Source organism: Macaca fascicularis, chromosome 7, assembly GCF_037993035.2.
Source record: "Macaca fascicularis isolate 582-1 chromosome 7, T2T-MFA8v1.1".
Taxonomy (NCBI): domain Eukaryota; kingdom Metazoa; phylum Chordata; class Mammalia; order Primates; family Cercopithecidae; genus Macaca; species Macaca fascicularis.
Genome location: NC_088381.1, coordinates 1,240,452 through 1,261,040, shown reverse-complemented (window position 1 = coordinate 1,261,040; position 20,589 = coordinate 1,240,452). Strand labels below are relative to the sequence as shown.

Here is a 20,589-nt window from a genome sequence, read left to right as displayed (position 1 = left end):
ATCATTAAAGATAGACAAACGAGGTATAAAAGACTATGTAAGAAAACAGAAGACTAAAGACAAGAGAAAAAGTATAAGAACAAAGGTAATCACTAGAACAAAATACAAACCTTTCAAATTGCAAGGAGAAATTTTAGAAAATAAAAGAGCAAAAAAAGATTTGCATATAGAGAAACATAGCAACTAAAATACACATAAAACCTATAGTATGGAAAATGTGTAGTCATATTGATAAATGTGAGTGGACTAAATTTATTTATTAAAAGAAAACAATACTTTCATTTTGGTTCACAAAGCAAGTCCCAACAATATACAGTCTATACGAGACACACCCAAAACAAAGTGATTTAGAAAGGCTGAAAGCTAAGCAAATGATTTGTGATTCCAACACTGAATAAACTACAATAAAGCCAAAGAGCACTAAGCATGACAGAAGGGATGTTTAATCGTGCTAAAAAGCTTCCCACTCACAGTGGAGACAGAACAGTGGTAAATATGTATCCACCAAATAACACACTAACCACCTTTCAAGGATAAACAGTAAGAGATTCAAGGAGAAATAAAGAGACATACTTGTAACAGGAAATACTTAACATGCCACTTTAAGTACAGGACAGATTTAGGATGTAAATGACCTAGTATAATCATTGGGTAGATTTGAGAAATATGTAAGTTTATGCAATAACAATAGAGAATGCACACATAAAGTATGATCAAATTTGGTCACAAAGAAACCAGATGTAAGTTCCATCAAAATAGAAAGTAATAAAATAAATAACAAGATTATTCAAACTGGAAATCGAAAAGAACCATTATTAAACATCCAACTCAGATGAAAGGCAAGCCACACTGAAAATACAGAAATCCTAGAAATGATAATGGAAGCATTATATATTAAACTCCATGGAATACATTTAAAGCAGTGTTCAGAGGAAAAAGCATAGCCTTAAACACTTATGGAAAATAAAACAAACAAAAATAAATGAAATAAATTTGAAATTTGAAAAAACTAAAGAACAGCAAAGTAAATCAAGAGAAAGCACTAGGAAGGGAATGATAAAGATAAATGCAGCAATTAACAAGGCAGAAAACAGAAAACTAGACTAAGAAATACATCAAAGTCTTATTTTTTGAAAAATAAAACAGAACTAGATGAATCGCAAACCACTAATCAAAAATAAATCCACAGATAAAAAATGACAAGGGGAAAATAATCACCAAAACAGACAAAATTTAAAAATAATTCTAAGAAAATATTTGCAGACCTCTCGATACCAATATTTTTAGGGTAATTTTAAATTATGTGTCTATTCCAGTATTCCTGATCCTAATAAAAGTGTAATGCAGTGTGTTGTCTCTCGTAGCTGCAGTAATCAAGACAGTGCGGTACTGGGAAGGGACAGCCATCCGGATCAACATACCAGAACAGAGCACCCAGGAACAGATCCACAAAGATGCACTCAGCCGATGAGTGACAGCTGCAACAGCAACTCAGCGGAGGAACCATAGCCTTTGTACCAAATGGTGGTAGAGTGTGGCGAGATCCATAGGCAAACACAAAAAGAACCTTGATCTAAACCTCACACCTTATATGAAACTTAACTCAGAATGGAACATGAACTAAAATGTAACATGTAATCAATAAAATTTGGGGGGAAAAAAAAGCACAGGAGATAATCTTTGAAAAATATCTCGGGCTAGGCAAAAAGTTCTCCTGCTGTCATGCTTTTGACACCAAAAACACAACACATTAAAAAATGTTTTGACACGTTGGGCCTCATTAAGATTCAAAACTTTTGCTTTGTATAAGAACCTGTTAAGTGGATGAACAGACAGTCTACAGACTGGGAGAAAATGTCCTATCTGCTTTCTTCGTAAGAGCCCCAAACTGGAAACAAGTCAGGTGATCTTCAATGAGGAGGTGACTAAACCACCTGTGGTCCATCCATACCCCAGTGCAATGCAAAGAAATCAAATACTGGCATGTGAGACAACTTGGATGAATTGCTAGACCATGATGCTGAGTGAAAGCAGCCCATACAAAAAGGTCACGTGTTGTATGATTCCATTTAGTTAGCCTTCTTGTAATGACAAAATGCTAGAGATGGAGAACAGATTGGGGCAGGGCTGGAGGTGGGAGGGATGCAGGGCTGGCTGGAAAAGGCCAGCATGAGGGCGCCTCACAGCGACGGAACCTCTTCTGTGTGCCTTGACTGCATCAATGGCAACATCCTGGCTGTGATCTTCTACTACAGTTTGTCCAAATTTTACTATCAGGGGTTTCTGCACAAAGGGCTCACAGAATCTCTCTGAATTATTTCTTACAACTGCACGCGAATCTACAATTATCTTGAAAGAAAAAGGTTTAAAAAATTAATGAAAGCAAAAAGTATAGATAAAAATGGAGCTCAAGTTTATCCATTTCGACTACAGAATATCTAAAGTTCCTCTGCAAAATTTAAAATACAAAAATAAGCTTAAAAATAGTCACAACATGTATATCAGAACTGATTTCTGTAGGTGCAAGAGAGCTTCTGAAAAATAGGAAAATTCATGTCTCAAGAGAAAGACAGAGGCAAAGGATATGAATAGAAAGTTTACAAAATAAGAAATGCAAATATTCAATGCTTATACAGAAAGAGTATAATCTCAGTAGAATTAATTAAAACAAAACATGAGTCTATTGTTAGCCAGCCAGATGAACCTTGAGCGTTTCAAATGGCAGTGACGAGTTTCAGCAGTGAAGTTCGACAAAGTGCACAGAGAGCAACATTTCTGGATGCCAGCTTGTCAATATTTATCTGGATTCCTGAAACATCATTCATTTAGCCAGTGGTTCTATGTCAGAAATTTTATCTTCAATTATCAGAAATGAAACAAGGTTTTATCTATAAAGATATTTATCACACCATAACAAGAAACAGTAAGCAACCTCAATACCTCAGTGTAAAATGAACCAGGATATATCTGCCTGTTGTAGGCACAGCTATTCTATTTTGGAAGGACAATTGGTCCTAGGTAAGACGGTCACAATAGAGTATAAAGAATAAAAAGTAGGATACAATGTGATTTGAAGGCTTTGTAAAAAATATGTAATCTACGGTAGGCAGGAAAAATGTAAGAAAACACACCAAATTACGATCAGTGGCTATTTCTAGGTAGCAAAATTATAGGTTACTTTTATATTTTATTCATTGACACATTTTCTGTTAAATACTTATCTACATCATGAGAGAAATGGTCATTTTTTAAAACATTCTGCACTGTGTATCACAAGAAGCCCCCTTTTATGAAAATAAATCTTTGAGTTATAGATAAAAGTCGAATTAGTGCATGTGCAATTGCAAATTAAGCAATTCAAGCAAATAAAGTCCGTACCGCAATTAAATAACCATTCCCTGGGCAAAAACTGCTCTGATTTCTGCACAGCAAGGACCTGGCAAGAAGGATGGTCAGAGCTGGAAGAACCGGAACCAGGAAGGAACTCTGTTGACCACTCACCACAGAGACCCTCTCCATCCAAGAAGATGCATGTGACTCACAAGGCTGGGGCTGATGAGCTTTCGGGGAGACAACTGGCAGTCGTGCCCAAGCTTTCTGAGGCCACCGACTTCCTGTCATACTAGCCGTTCACCGCAGTAACTGCACACATGCGCACACACACACACGTGTGTCACACACTGCACACCAAAGGCAAGACCTGTGTGAAAAGTTCAGTGCCCACATGCATCACCCACTGGAGCTGAACCTCAGGCACTTTACGCGTCCCAGGTGGAGTGGACGCAAACCCTTTCGGTTGGGCAGATGTCAGGTTATTGTTCCAAAGTGCTACTTGGGAAAAGATCACACTGCGGTTGCCCTAAAAATCTTCTTCTTTAAAAAAAATACTAATACCAGGCCTCCCGTGCCTACCTGTGAGACCAACTGGTGCTGCAAAAGCCATGAGGTTTTCCTGCTCTCTGAGATCCAGCCCATGGGCCTGCCAGGAAGCAGAGGGACCAGCACGTGGTACACTTGCCCAACCAAACGAGAGGGGATGGGGGATGTGAGAACGATGGCCTTCCAGGGCCGCAGATGTCAGGAGCCCGGCCCAAATGAAGGAGGCAGAGCTGGCAGAGAGGGTGAACTGAACCTCCCCCTGCTGCCCACTCAGCACGCTTGTCTCTGATCCCCTCTCTCAGCTGTGCTCTGGGTCTGACCCTCACTGACCATAGGGCAAAGATGAGAAGACGGCAGTGTGCGGTAGGCCACCTTGCAAAGGCCACTGCCATATCTGCTGTAATAAATGCTGCTCTCATTAAGATAATTCTTGTTTAACTGACAGGATGATTTCTCTCATGCTCAGCAGAGGCAGAGGAGAGTCCAGACAGAAAGAAGTGGGCCAGACATTAAGTTTTGAACCCTGTCCCTTAGCAGCAGGGTCAGCGATATGCCCAGAGTCCCCCCAGGAGATGCACACTCAGTGTCCCCTGCGGCTCACACCCACGTCACCCAGAAGTGTCATTCAGATCGATGCCTCAGCAAAATTACCACACAGTTCTAGTTTCTTACGAACCACGGAAATGGCCAATATCATAAGTCTGGCAAAAGCCAGTATGCTGCTGTTCAAAGAGCCTGCTGTGTGTGGGTCCTCAACTGGGCACCATGGCCAGGGTTCTGTTCCCAAGCCAGCCCCAGGCAGCAGTGCCTGGTGCAGGGATCACTGCCTCCACCGGCTACAGGGCTCTCTGCCACTCAGCCAAAGTTGAGGTTCCAAATCTTTACCCGAGGCTGGTTCTGAGAACCATCATTGTGCCTACACCCAGTCGAATGTACAAGGAACTCCACAGAAACCTTGCTCAACACCAAATGAAGGAAGTTCATTTTAACAGCACCATTTGACAGGGGCTTCCGGCTTCCATTCTGCCCCCTCACCTGTTCGCAATGTGCAGTGTGCCACTCACACACAGACGTGCCGGCAGTCAGGGCCCCAGCGTGGACCCAGCTCCTCCTAGAGCAGGCTCTACTCTGCGGGCACCCGCTGTACGCCCCACCGAGGGCCTCATCTCTCCGCAGTCCTGAGAGGTGCCCACACAAGAGAGGGAAGCCACTGCCAGGCTGCCCCCATTCCACCACCCTGGCTTCAGTCTGCAACATCACGGGGTCTTTGCTAGCAGGGACTGTGCAATCCAGCAGGTGATGTCAGACTCGACATGCACCATCTTCGTGGACAGTCAGGGCACAAGTTCCCACTGGAATTTTCAAGAGGACAGCCACGTGAAATACCTGGCAAGCCCACAGTCATTTCCTGGCCCCCTGACTCAAGCCGAGTCATCCAGAGTGTCTGAACCATCCTTTGTGTTATGGAGCTAATCCCAGCAATTGTTTTTCTTGAGACAGAGTCTCACTCTGTCACCTGGGCTGGAGTGCAGTCGCGTGACCTCGGCTCACTGAACCCCTGCCTCCCGAGTGCAAGCAATTCTTCTGCCTCAGCCTCCCAAGTAGCTGGGATTACAGGTGCACACTGCCATGCCCAGCTAACTTTTTTTGTATTTTCACCGTGTTGGGGTTTCACCGCGTTGCCCAGGCTGGTCTCAAACTCCTGAGCTCAGGCAATCTGCCCGCCTCGCCCTCCCGAAGTGCTAGGATTACAGGCGTGAGCCGCCAGCAATAAATGTTTAATGTGTTCTTTTCTGAGTTAATCTCTCCTACACCACAGTCTCTCTAATTGCTAAAAATATGCTTATCTTAGCATTGAATGTGCTATTTTTTAATTAAATAAGCTTAGGAACTAGACAGTTTAACAGAAATTTAAAGTGAATGTAAAAGTACCTGAAAAATTCCATGAAGGAGAACCCATATCCATGCTGCTCTGCAATTCCTGCACACACCACATTTGCCGACGCGCCAATCAGTGTCCCGTTACCTAAAGTCAAAATTTAAAAACAAAATTCCAGTTCATCCTGGTGGTCAGCTTCTGTTCTCTTCGGTTTGTAATATTTAGATCATCTCACAGGTTTTGATTTGATGATTATTTTACAGTCAAAGTGACTGCTTTGTAAATATCTGGAAACACACAAGCAGAAAATAAGCTCACTGATTGCAAATACCACGATTCATTTATGGATAAAACCACGGCTGTTGTATGTAACAAGAAGAAGAAAGCTAAGGAGAATGGGCAAGTCACTGTGGGCCTGTGAGTCTCTTAGAGAAAAATGCAAACGGGGCCAACAACCAAAGCCGAGAACGTGTGTCCCTCAGGAATGCAGTCTCAGACACGAACCACCTCCCTCCAGACTGCAGGCCCAGACACTAGGAAACTCTTTCAGTGGATGAAAGGATAGGTAAAAACAAGCAGGTGGAATTCCTTTCCTTCAGATCTTCACCAATGGCATCTCCTTGACATAAAACACCTCTCTGGGTAAGCTTTTATGAGTGTGCACACACACGTGTGCCGTCCTCGCGGCCTGGTGAGCAATAGAGCCAAGGTGACCACTCGGGTCATCAGATCCAACCCCCACATACACTCACAGCCAGGGAAGGCCCAGGAGCCTCCCCCGTCCCTCCCAGCCATCGTGGTCAGAGTTCGTGAACAGGCCGGTGATTCAGGCTCAGCCCGTTTAGCTGAGTCCTGACGTCCGCGCACACACGGCTGAGGAAGAATCGCCCTGTCTCCATCTCTCTCCCCTTCTACGGAGGGCGGGTGAACTGTGCGCCACTGCCCTGGAGCTGCCCACAGCATGTCAGTGCAGGGGAGTGACCTTTCAGAGGCTGGACAACATGGATGACCGAGCAGGTGGAGGCCCCACGTCCCCATGAAGACAGCACAGACAGGGTGAGCAGCGTGCCCAGGTGTCGGGCCGGGAAGTGGCGAGTCCTGACAGTGACCCATTCTGGCTCCAGAAGAAGACCAGTGAGTGTTAGCCGTAGGGAACATTTACCTCCTGGTGACAGGCAGTCCCAGGTGGCACAAATCCAGATACAGCAGAGCTCTGTGGCACGGTCAGGACCTTCTCCCTGCACCCGTGTGCTCTGCCGCCAGCCAGCAACACTCAGAGCCAGCCCGCATTCGAGCTGCAGATGCTGCAGGCATCTCCTCACCATGCATTCAGACATGACCGTGGCCAGAGGAGGGAGTGGGACCCCTATGTCTCCTGAGGTTTGGTCTGAGGGCCAGGAAAATCATTATCAGAAGCTCCTCCCTCTCCCACAGAAGACACTCCCTCACGTCACCTGGACTCCACATGGCTTTGGTCTGCCCATCCCTATGCCAGTCCCTGGGCCGGAAACCCAGCTGCCCATCCCTCCCTACCATGGGTGGGGCAGAGAAGCAGGGAGTCTGCTTTGCTTCCTCTGTGTTGATGAGGACCGTCACCACCTTTCCTGGCATCTCCTGGGCTGGTTGTGGGGTTCACACGGGATTAAGCATGTGAGCCTACTATTCAGATGCCAACGATGTTGCAGTCATTAAACAAGATGCCAGCAGGGTTTTAAGGGTATTCCACATGGTATGGGCTCCATGTGGTGGGGAGAACAAGGCCCCAGGTGTCACTTCCCCAGCTCAAGCCTCCCTCCCAGTTTCCACTGACAGAGAAGCACAGGAGGGTCGGCCTGCACATGAACATCCCTGCCTGTCCTGGCACGCCCAGGTCGTCCTGCGTGGGAAGACGACACATGGATCCAGAGGCAGAACAAGGGCATTTTCAAAACCACGCCTAGCTCTGTTTGTGATGAACGTTGCACACAAAGAACCAAATCTCAAGGGTAACTCCTGTGTCTGCAGTATACATTCCACTCAATAGGCCACACTCCCAGAACAGTGAGATTTTCCACCTGACAGAACTCTAGGCATGGACATTCCCTTTGGCGAGCTGAAGAGCCACCGGTCCTTCAAGACCTGGATGTAACCTAAGGAAAGCAGCAGCCTCAGGGTTTGAACATAGCCACGGGCTGCCTGGATTGGTGTGAACACAGCCACGGGCTGCCTGGGTTGGTGTGAACACAGCCACGGGCTGCCTGGGTTGGTGTGAACACAGCCACGGGCTGCCTGGGTTGGTGTGAACACAGCCACGGGCTGCCTGGGTTGGTGTGAACACAGCCACGGGCTGCCTGGGTTGGTGTGAACACAGCCACGGGCTGCCTGGGTTGGTGTGAACACAGCCACGGGCTGCCTGGGTTGGTGTGAACACAGCCACGGGCTGCCTGGGTTGGTGTGAACACAGCCACGGGCTGCCTGGGTTGGTGTGAACACAGCCACGGGCTGCCTGGGTTGTTGAGAAAATAGTCACATGCTACCTGGATTGCCCACAACCTCTAGATAACCATGGCAGGGAAGAGCTCTTCACTCTTCATGCTCACTTCGCTTCCTCCCCACAGGTTTTCTACCTTAGGATTGCACCTGCCAGTAATGCCCTAGCACATGAACTTGCCTCCACCTCTTCTTTCCAGGAAACTCAAGCGAAGACAGGTTTTTCTGAAGGCTTATTTGAATTGTTCTTAGCTCTTCATGAAAAGAGCAACCAAAAAGTACTGGGGTCAGACCAGAAGAAAGGAAAGGAAGGAAAGGAAGGAAAGGAAAGAAGGGAAGGGAGGGAGGGAGGGAGGGAGGGAAGGGAGGGAGGGAGGGAGGGAGGGAAGGGAGGGAGGGAGGGAGGGAGGGAGGGAGGGAGGGAGGGAGGGAAGGAAGGAAGGAAGGAAGGAAGGAAGGAAGGAAGGAAGGAAGGAAGGAAGGAAGGAAGTTGTTTCAAAGTATACAGTGACTCACCTCCAATTTATAGAGCAAATGACATTTCTAAAACCAAGCGAAAACTTCTATTTAAAGTGTTCTTCACAATGCCAACCCTAGAGAGTGGAAAGCTGGTGTTTCATGGGGACAGAGCTTCAGCCTGGACTGGTGAAAAGACCTCTGCAGATGGACAGTGGCACAACACTGTGAATGTCCCTAATGCCACCGAACTGTGCACTTACACACAGTTAAGATGCTAAATTTTAGGTTACATATATTTTACCATAATTTCTGTAAAATGCCCAACCTTGAGTCAATGAGAAAGGGCCCCGAGGGAGTAAGTGTAGAGTTAACTCCCAACAAAACTGCACTCCTGTCATGCCAGGAACGGGTGCCTTTCAATCTGCAGAGCTACTAGATTAAAATGCTCCTAAGACTGAACACACGCATTATTCACTGCCTCCCTGCTTCCAAAGTGTGCTCAGTTAATAAGTGTCTAATCCCATTTTAGGAATTAGCCTATAAACGGCACACATTGATGCCTCTCCTAGAGAAATCTCCTCCACATTGATCCTTCATGTTTTGGGGAAATCCAGACTAGCTCACAAGGCCTCTCACTCTGCACGACCTGGCTTTAAACTTCCCTGTCTGCAGAACCTCCTCCGACATCTCCAGTCTCTCCTCGGGGCCCCGTGCACTCAGGGAACACCTGCGTTACAGGACGTGTCAGCCTATGCTGTAACCTTAGTTTAGGTGGCCATCTTCCCCGCTCGACAGCAGGGGTGTGAATTCACTGTCTGGCACAACGTCAGGGTATAGCAGAGGCTCAGCAAGTTCAAACGAACAGAGTCCTCACAGTGGATGCGTTTCCAGCTGTCCTCGGATCCTGCTCCTAATTGTTGATGTGAAATGTAGCTCTGCACTGCCTTCCTGGAACTGGTTCTTGGATGGAGGCAATTTTAACAGTTCTACACTCTCGGAAGAACTTGAGGCATCAGTCACTGACTTAGATGAATTAGTTGTTCACGGACATTACAGAAACTTCACTGGATGACATTAATCCCCCTTTTCAGCCAAGGAGATAAACCAACCAGAGAGGCATTGATTTAATAGTCAGAAATCAATCAGAGAACAAAGAAAGCTGGATTATCTAAGCATACCTGGATATAAGAATAAAAACTTAAAGTGTATCTGATGTGTTGATCTAAGCTTCTTCACAATCCCCTTGTGTTCCCAAAGGTGATCAGGCTTCTCAGATGTGAGAAGGACTCCCCCGCAGTTCTCTCCACGGCACTGCATCCACAACCCTGTGTCTGGTCACCAGAGGTCAGTCTCTCCCAACACTCTCTTTAATCCACTTCTCGCTGTCTCCAAAGTATAATGCCCACCCCCAAAAAAAACCTTTAATCTTTCTTCCCACGCTTATGGGTTAGAGTCTCTCCACTTCTCACTGTCTCCAACGTCCAATGCCCACCCCCAAAAAAACCTTTACTCTTTCTTCCCACGCTTATGGGTTAGAGTCTCCACTTCTAGCTGACCCACTTATCCCTCCACTGCTTACGGAGGGACTAAGAGAGAAACAGAACCGCAACTGAGGATGGCTTCTGAGTCAAAATCTGTTTCTAAACCTAAGCACGGCCCACACGGGCACGGGGCGGGAACACATCAGCTGTGAGGCGTCAGACCCAGGCATCCCCAGGCCACGGGCCCGGGAAGTCGGGGGCAGCTCTGCAAAGAATGGGAAGGAACGGAGTTGCCCTGGAATTGCTCTGTCAAAGCTGAACATGTGTGTCCACTCAGGAAACCATCCGGACTCTCCTTCATTTGCTTTTAATTTGACACACACTAACTGTTGCTTTGGGCTGGACGGAAGTGTGGGCGCATACCCCTCCCCCCACCCACGCGGTCAGCAGCCCCTTACCTCCCAGGCAGGCACCGAAGGCCAGGGCATACATGAGCGGCGGCGCGGGCAGGCCGACCTCAGGGTCGCGGCTCAGGTTCAGGAGGACGGGAATCTGTGGAGGAAAAGGACATTGACGCCACGTCCCATGGAAGCTCAGAGAAGCTGCCATACTGTGACCAATTTAGAAAATCCAAATGCTTTCTCACCTTTCAAACTCTAAGGAGCATAGGATTTATGGAAAGAAACCAAAGCAAACTTTGGAATCCACAGTAACTTGAGTTTAAACTCATCTGTATGTCTTTGATACCAGCTGCCACCAACTGGTCCTCCTGGTCCTGAGCCCCACCAGCTGCTGTGGCTTTTATACGGAGTAAAGGCACATAGAGCCTAACACAGTGCCTGAGAACGCAGCTATCAAAGCAGAGCTCATAGAACCCCGCAAGTGCTGTGCTAACCATGCACACGTCATCTTGAATCCTCAAACATCCCTCAAGTGTGCTGTTACTCCTTCCCTTGACAGACGAGGAGACCAGGATGCAGAGAGGCACAGGAGCACAGACCTCAAAAGCAACCCAGCCGGAACTCACACACAGTTCCCTGACCCTACTGCACACTGGGTCCCCTGTGCTAAGCGACTTCTCACGGCTGGCCCCTGCCAGGCACCCTGAGCCTGCTAGCCATTCGCAGCAGGACGACAGGTACCAGATTCTACAGCCAGGAAGCACCATTCTCTAGTCAGCCGTGCCAGCCTCTGGTGCAGCTTTCTGACGTTGATATACTTTGCATTACTGTAATCAATGGAACGCAGTGGCTGTGAAATTTGTGTAAGAAATCTGTGTTCAGAGAGCTGCCCCCTTGTGGCTTATTGCTAGAAGGAGCCGGGAAGGACACAGCTGTTGAGCCTGCCTCCGGGAGACTCCGGAGAACGGAACGGCCGGGATGTTCCAACCAGACGCCTCAGGGAGCTCACGGGGTGTGAAGGAGAGACCCCTGGGCCCGCCACCTCGGGCAGTTGCTTACTCAACCTCTCTAAAGAGCAGCAGGCGGAGGAGAGCGCCAATGGTGGCCGATCTGGAGAACGTTACACAAACACACAAACGGAAAGCGGACCCCAGTGTGGAGATGTGAGTGATGTGCAGTATTATTCAATTAAGGGGCAAGAGAGCCGCCCTCTGCTGGGTGCTCCGTCCCCCGATGTCCTGAAAGGGGCGCCTCAGGGCTCACTTGGGAAGATCCGTTCACCCTCAGCTCCTGATGGCTGCAGCAGGATTTCACGTGTGCGCTCGGCAGCGTCCTGCTGGGGCAGGGGGTCCTCCGCCCCACCCCAGATTCTGGGCTTGCCTAGTGGCTTCCTTTGACCGATGGAATGTGGGTGGGTTGGACAGAAGATCTTGTGTTTCTGCATGCCCCTCTGGAAGGCCAGGCTCTCGGCCACAATGGAAGATGGAGCCTAGGCACGGCCACTGCCCAGGGGAGTCCCCATGGCGAGGACGTGTGGAGCAGGGTCCCCCCAGCCCCAGCGGAGGCCGGACTAGGAAGCTGCAGCCAGGCCGCTGACCCACGTGCCTGCTACGCACGTGTCTCCACCAGCCCCGGGTCTGGTTCTCGAGAGTTGCCTTGCAAGGCCTAGAAAGGAACCCTTCACATTTGCTGGGTCACAAGGGGCATGTTGAACAGCTCAATTTTTCATTGTCAGTAGCGTCAAATAGACACTGGAAGAGAAATAAGTAACACACTAGGGAAAGCATCTGATTCTGCATCTATCGATCCGATGCAGAATCAGAAACTCCTGGCAGTGGGGTGCTCCCGCGCAGTCCCTGAGGCACTTTTCAAGCTTTGCTTTGGTTGTCTTATGATAAATGCGATTATCATAGAGGCTTCTTCACACTTGATGTCTTTGTTCTTTGGAGGAGGGAGCGAAGTGAAACTTCTCACCACAGCCAGTCATCAGTGAGCACAGCTAGCACACATACACGTCACTGTGAGGCCACAGGGCCCCGTAGGCGCTGAGCACCATGCTGGTGGTGCAAAGCCAGCCTCTACCCTACAGGACTGCACACGCCACCCGCAACAAGGAGACAGAGTCAGAACAACTAAGCACAGGACCCTGGGCCCTTGCTGGGGCACTGCAGTCTCAAGGGAGGAGGCGATGTCTTCAAGCTTAGTGATGCAGAAATTCCAGCAAGTGCCCTGTGCTGTGACGTCCATTGTCCAAAGCCAGAGAAAACCTACCCCAGGTTCCAAACTGCATAGTTACAAGTGCCAGATTCTGTTACAGGCTGATTGCTTCAAAAAATATGCTATGACATTGTTTTCAAATCAAGCCCTCTCTGGGATTTGCAATTCTGATAAGAACCAGCTCCCTAAACTCCAGAGTCCAAGGATCTGCCCATAGCTCTGTGGTCTGTCCTCCCGAGCCCTGCCTTGTTCAAGCTCCCCTTCCCACAACGTAATGCACCATTTGCCCCTTTCATTCTGTCCTCCATGCAGCCAGCCATGACCTTTCTGTCTTTGAAGTCTGCCCATGCAACCGACCTTCACTGCATCAACACTTCCTCCTCCACCGGATGGCTACGCCCAGAGCTTCCCTCCATCACTGCATTCGACACTTCCTCCTCCACTGGGTGGGACCATGTTATCTCGTCTATGCTCATTTACTCTTAATTCAGTCAATAATTCTTCATGAATATTCTACTTTGTGTCTGGTTCTGCTCTAGATACAAGTGATAGAACAACGAATACAAGACACAAAAGTCCCTGCCCTCGTAGAGCTGGCTTTACAGTGGCAGAGAGAGAGAAATTTAAAACTAATGAACGACGGCACAGAAGACGGCAGAGCAGGAAGCTGCCCGAATCCACCTCTGCCTGAAGGATGTGACTGGACTGGCAGGAACTGTCTGAAGCTACCGTGTGAGCTCCCCGTGGCTGCTGTCACAAAGCCCCACGAGCTGCGTACTGAAAACAACAGGACTTCATCGCCGTACAGGCAAGAGTCTGAAGCCAGGTGTCGGCCTGGCCGTGCTCTCTGATGGCTCTGGGGGGATCTTTCCTTGGCCCTCTGGTGTCTGCGGCCATCCGGCCATCCTTGGCTTGTGGGAGCCTCGCTCCGGCCACAAGGGAGCCTTCCCCGTGCCTGTGTGTGTCTGTGCCAAAACTTCCCCTTTTCGTAAGGATATCAGCCATATTGGATTAGGGCTCTCACCCTAGTGACCCCATTTAAACTTGATTACCTCTGTAAAGGCCCTATGTTCATATAAGGTTACATTCCAAAGTACCTGGGGTGAGGACCTCAGTATGTTTTGGGGAGACAATTCAATTCAAAACAGTAACTATTTTGGAAGTCTGGAGTGTAGTCAAACACTTTTGGCAACCAGGGGAAAGACTGATAAAAAGTGTTTTGGTGAATTTTGGCTTTTTTTTTAGTGGTTATCATTCCCCATCTCTCATCCTGTGGCAGGAAGCTGTGGGGATGGCAGCTCCTGTTTAGGATGTGACTTGCCGATATCAGAGCAGGCAATAACGACCTTGTCCTCCAAAAGCTGAGGTTGTGTATGTTGACTGCTGGCCACTGTTTTGATCACTGGCCATTGTTTCAACCTCCAAGTGATGAAGCAGCTTCCAGGAAATTTAAAGTGGCAGTAATTATTTCTGTACACACACACACCTAACACACACACCCCTAACACACACACACACACACACACACACACACACACACATTTTTGGGGAGCCAGAAACTTAAGGAAATCTTTGTCAGTCTACTAGTTAACTGTAGAGATAATAGGAGAAAAACTTCAATGACCATACACTTTTCAAAAACGTTTGGAAAAGTCACAAATGGATGACTCCAGCACTCAACGAGAAAGACTCAGCAACATCTGAGGAATAGGAGAATTAGATTTCTAGCATTACCACAATATAATACTCAAAATGTCCAGCTCTCAACAAAGAAGATTACACAACATACAAACAAACAGGAAAGTGTGGTCCATTCACAGAAAAAAAAATGACAGAAATCATCCTGGAAGAAGTCTAGGCATTAGAATTATTAGTCAAAGATGTTAATTCAGCTGTCTTAAAGAAGTTCAATAACTACAGGAAACCACGGGCAAAGAGTTAAAGGAAATCAAGAAAATGATGTACAGACAGAATTTAAATATCACTAAAGAGGTAGAAATTATAAAGAGGAATCAAATAGAAATTCTGGACCTGAAAGTATAATAACTTGAATGAAAACCTCACTACAAGACTTCAACAGCAGAATTGAGGAAGCCGAAGAAAGGATCAGTGAACTTGAAGACATGACATTTGAAATTATCAGGGATTATCTAGAATATTTAAATTCATAAGAGACAGAAAGTAAGATGGTGGTTGCCAAGGCCTTGGGGGAGGAAAGAATGGGGAATTATTTTTAATGGGTACAGGGCTTTAGTTTTGCAAAGAAAAGAGCTCTGGAAATGAATAGTGGTGATAGTTGTACAATAATGTAAATGTACTTAATGCTACTAAACTGTACACTTAAAAATGGTTATGATGGTGAATTTTATGTCACATGTGTTTTACCACAATTTGAAAAGTAAATAAAATTTAAAATGTCAAAAAAGAAATTATTAGGTCTGAGGAGCAGAAAGTAAAAGAAAAAAATAAACAGAGCCCAAAGGACCTGGGGGACACCATCAAATCTACCAATATATGCATTATAGGATTTCCAGAAAGAGAAGATGGAGAGAAAGAGACAGGAAAAATATTTAATAGGCATTCAGCTAACAAAGATGTAATCTATGAAGGGAGGAAGGACTGAATTGTAAAGGAAATAAGGACTAAATAGTCCGTATGCTATTGAAACTAAACTGGTATTATTCATGATAGGTTGTTACACATTTAGGATGTTAATTGAAATTTCCAAGGTAACCACTAAGAAAATAACTATTAAAATATACAGAAAATTAAAACAAGGTAATCAAAATTGTACAGTACAAAAAAAATCAACTAAATACAAAAAAAAGGCAGTAATGGAGAAACCAATAAACAAAAAATCTAAGATATACAGAAAGGAAAAAAATGGCAGAGTAATTCCTTCTTTATCAGAAATTACATTAATTGTTAATGGATTAAACTCTCCTGTTCACCTGAGGTCAGGAGTTCAAGACCAGCCTGGCCAACATGGTGAAAGCTCATCTCTACTAAAAATACAAAAATTAGCCAGGTGTGGTGGCGAGCACCTGTAATCCCAGCTACTCGGAAGGCTGAAGCAGGAGAATCGCTGGAACCCAGGAGGCGGAGGTTGCGGTGAGCCAAGATTGTGCCACTGCACTCCAGCCTGAAAGATAGAGTGAGACTCTGCCTCCCACAAAAGAAAAAAAAAAACAGATTGGCAGATTGGATAAGAAACAGGATACATCTATACACAAGTGACTGTCTTTAGATACAAGGACGCAAATAAGTTAAAAGTAAGAAAAAATATTTTACATGTAAATAGTAACCAGTAACCAAAATAGAACTGAGGTGGGTACATTATTGTCAGACAAAATAGAATGTAAACAAAAACAGGTTACAAAAGACAAATAACATGTATTTATAAATGACTCAATATAGAAGGAAGATATAACAATTATAAATATTTACACACCTAAAAACAGAATCTGGAAATATATGAAATAAAAATTGGCACTATTGAAGGAGAAATAGATATTTCTACTATAAAAAGTACAGACATAAAATATTCCTCAAGATAAGACCACAAAATAATTCTTAATAAATTTTAAAAGATTAAAATAATACATAGTATATTTTCTAATTACAACAGAATGAAACTCGAAATCAGTAACAGAAGGAAAAAGAGAAAATGTACAAATATTAAGCAACCAATGAGTTAAAGAAGAAATTACAAGGAAAATTAGAAAACACCTAAGACAAAGAGAAATGAAAACTCAACATACTAAAACTCGTGAGATTCAACGAAAGCAGTGCTAATAGGAAAATTTATAGCTGTAAATGTATATATTATAAAAAAAGAACTATCTCAAATAAATAACCTAACTTCACACCTTAAGAAACTACAAAAAGGCAAGCAAACTAAACCTAAAGCTAGGAGAACAAGGGAAACGAGACAGATTAGAGGAGAGATAAATAAGATAAAGAATAGAAAAAATAGAGAAAGTAAACAAAACCAGAAGTTGACTCCTTGAAAGGATCGACAATATTGTCAAAGTTTTATCTAGATTGACTAAGAAAAAGAGATAAAATACAAATGATTAAAACCAAAAATTGAAGTGGAAACATTATTACCAATCTGACAGAAATAAAAAGGATTGTAAGAGAATACCATAAACAATTACATGCCAACAAATTGTGTAAACTAAATGAAACAAACACATTTCTAGAAATACACAATCTATCAAAACTGACTCATGAAAAAACAGAACATTTGATTAGATCTATAACTAGTAAGGAGATTGAATCAGTAACCAAAAACTTCCCAACAAAGAAAAGTCTAGGACCAGATGGCTTCGCTGGTGCATTCCACCAAACATTTAAAGAAAAATTAACACCCATCTTTCAAAAATTGTTCCAAAAAATGAAGAAGAAGGAACACTTCCTAACTCATTCCATGAGGCCAGCATTACCCTGATACTAAGTCAGACAAAGCCACTACAAGAAAAGAAAACCACAGATCAATGTTCCTGATGAAATTGGGATGTAGTCGATACCAACATTCTTACAGGAAGAAAGGAAAAGAAAGGAGTCATTGCCTCTACAAACATGAGATCCACGGAGAGACCCCAGGGCTTGGGAAAAAAGATGGCAGACAGCAGCAGTCAGGAAACAAAATTAAACTAAACTAAACTATAAAATAAAATAATAAAATAAAATAAAAAATAAAATAAAATAAAATAAAATAAGTGGCAAATGATAAAAAAGGTTTTCTGTGAGAAAAAGAAATGGTGAGGAAAGTTATAAAGGTGCTATTTTTTAAACAGGAATTCCACGCTGATTTAGCACTTTAATCTGTACGAATGTATAATTTTATTTAAAAGCAAACGTTGCACAACTAAGCAGCTCAAAAGAATAATGAATAAGTAAAATCCACAGCATGATTAGTGGCATTAAGTGTTACGGGGAAAAAATAAAGCGAAAGGGGAGACGGGGAGGGCGAGGTTGTCAGTTTAGCACTGGGAAGGAGCAGTTTTGCAAAACTCAGTCACAGATGAAGGAGCAAGACCAAGCTCTGATGATCCGTGTGAAGAGAATCTCAGACACAAAGCACAGAACGAGCAAAAGCCTTTATTACCAATGTATTTCAGAGTCAGGGGAGCACATGCGCAGGTTCGTTACATGGACATCTTGTGTGATGCTGGGATTTGGACTTCAAATGTTCCTGTCGCCCAAGCAGTGAGCACAGTACCTGCTCGGGAGTCTTTCAGCCCTTGTCCTCATCCCTCACTCCTCCCTTCTGAAAACCCCCCGTTTATTATTCCCTTCTTTGTGTCATATGTACCCACTATTTAGCTCCCTCTTACAAGTGAGAACGTGCAGTATTTGGTTTTCTGTTTCTGCGTTAATTCCATTAGGATCATGACCGCCAGCTCCATCCACGTTGCTGCAAGGAACATGATCTCATTGTTTTTTTATGGCTGCGTGGTATTCCACGTTGTTTATGTACCACATTTTCTTTATTCGATCCACCGCTGATGGGCGTCTAGGTTGATTCCAAGTCTTTGCTATTGTGAGTAACATGGTGATGGACATGCAAGGGCTCGTGTCTTTCTGGTAGAATGATTCCATCTCCTGTGGGTCTGTACTCAGCAGTGGGATTGCTGGGTTGAAATCCAAGGAGCCACTATGGCTGCAGCCAAGTCAGCAGAGAGAAGAGCAGTAAGAAGTGAGGTCAGGGAGGAAGAGCAGCCAGGCCTGTGCGAGGTGCAGGCCACCGCCAAGACTTTGGGCTGTACCAAAGCGGGGAGCCTCTGTGGACCACAGGCTCTCAGGAGCAGGGCAAGAGTGGAAACAAAAGCAACAATCTGGAACAATTGGGGATGTATTTGCGAACAATACATCTGACGCTCCTTTTCCACCGTGTGACAGCAGGAGGCATATGGTCCTTGCCGGGGCCTCGGGGACAGGAGCGTAGATGGCAAGAATGGATCCGATTCAAAACCTTTGAGGGGCAGCTGGCCACGGGGTGTCAGAGAAGGTGAGGTGTCAGCTGGCTCTCAGCCTCAGGGGCTTGAGCAACTGAGAGAATGGAGTCACAATTTATGAGGGCAAGGAAGAGTGGGGAAAGACGGAATCAGGATTTCAGTTCAGGACACGTTAAGTCTGTGACACCTGCAATGCCCCAGGAAAGAAATGGAGAGGCAGCCGGACACCCAAGGCTAGGCTCTGGGGAGGCCCCAGGAGAGAAATGGAGAGGCAGCCGGACACCCGAGGCTAGGCTCTGGGGAGAGCCCAGGGGAGAAACGGAGGCAGCCGGACACCGAGGCGAGGCTCTGGTGAGAGCCCAGGAGAGAAATGGAGAGGCAGCTGGACACCCAAGGCTAGGCTCTGGGGAGCCCCCAGGAGAGAAATGGAGAGGCAGCCGGACACCCGAGGCTAGGCTCTGGGGAGAGCCCAGGGGAGAAACGGAGAGGCAGCCGGACACCGAGGTGGGCTCTGGGGAGAGCCCAGGGGAGGTTGCTGTGGATGGCACTTGGAGCATGTGCTTGGATGAGACCTCTGCGCCGTGAGTCTAGAGATTCCGGGCTTGGAAGATGGAGAGGGTCATGGAAGGAGGTGAGGAGGAGTCGCATGAGGGGAGGAGGAGTACCTGAGGGGCCAGGCGGGGAAAGATTCTGAGGGGTGGCCTACGTGTCATGTTGCTGACTGGCCAGGTTCCAAGGGGATCTCTCTTGAGGGCGGGCACTGGTCCTTAGTGACCTTGGAGAGAACTATTTCCATGGATTATGGAAGAAAAGCTCAACTGCGGTAAAGTCAAGAAAAAGTGAAGAAAGGTTCCAACAAAGAGAGGGTGGCAAGACAGATTCCCTTTCCAAGTGTTTGGCTACAGGAAACAGAGGATGTAGGGGAGCGGCGGGAAGGCCTGGAGACACGGCAGCAAGCCTGCATCCTCCTGCCAATCATCAGCAGAGAGTGAAGATAAATGATGCAGGGAGGACAGTGGGTGTGTGGTCCTGGGTGAAGGCACCGGCTTTTGCTGGGAGCCGGACATCCCCCCACACACCCGGAAGGCAGGCAGGACTCACTGGGTGGCCACAGCGTCACGTGGGAAGTGCCCACGTGGTTGCTGTATGTCCTCACAGACAGAAAGCATGGGCATCAGCCTCGAAGGAGGGGCAGTGCTGGAGGCCGGACGGGGCACAAGAGGCACGCACAGTGCACAGCGCCCACACAGGGGGACACGCTGCCCACCCAGAGCCAAAGAACTTTGAAAAAAAAAATGTAAACCTCCTCAGACTTTTTTTTTTTTTTTTTTTTTTGAGATGGAGTCTCGCTCTGTCACCCAGGCTGGAGTGCAGTGGCGCCATCTCAGCTTGCTGCAACCTCCGCTCCCCTCCCCGCTGGGTTTAAGCGATTCTCCTGCCTCAGCCTCCTGAGTAGCTGGGATTACAAGTACGTGCCACTATGCCCGGAGAAATTTTGTATTTTTAGTAGAGACAGGGTTTTACCATGTTAGCCAGGCTGGTACTGAACTCTTGATCTCAGGTGATCCACTGGCCTCAGCCTCCCAGGGTGCCAGGATTCCAGGCGTGAGCCACCGTGCCTGGGCTCCTCAGACATTTTAAGTTCGTATGTCAAATTTGCCATTCCAATTTACAATAATCCCCAAGGAGGTAGTCTATATCAACATCCTTAAACAAAGGCATCCCATCATTCTTTTAAATGTCTACTTTTAAATTTAAATACCACAACATCATAAGTCATCTAAAAATACATCTGAAGCTCCTTTTCTGCTGTGTGACAGCCGGAAGGCACATGGTTCCCA

The 20,589-nt window shown here is 46.2% G+C and overlaps 1 protein-coding gene across 25 annotated transcripts in view; it reads right to left on the bottom strand.

The window, feature by feature from the left end:
• OCA2 (OCA2 melanosomal transmembrane protein) overlaps positions 1 to 20,589 on the bottom strand; it is a 460,826-nt gene that overhangs the window by 204,900 nt on the left and 235,337 nt on the right. For all 25 annotated transcript variants that reach the window (XM_073995274.1, XM_065547634.1, XM_073995264.1 and 22 more), the window contains 2 exons: positions 10,626 to 10,719; positions 5,812 to 5,905 (listed from right to left, as the gene is read on the bottom strand). In XM_073995274.1, coding sequence (XP_073851375.1) covers positions 5,812 to 5,905; positions 10,626 to 10,719 — 188 coding nt within the window. The remainder of the gene's footprint in view (positions 1 to 5,811; positions 5,906 to 10,625; positions 10,720 to 20,589) is intronic.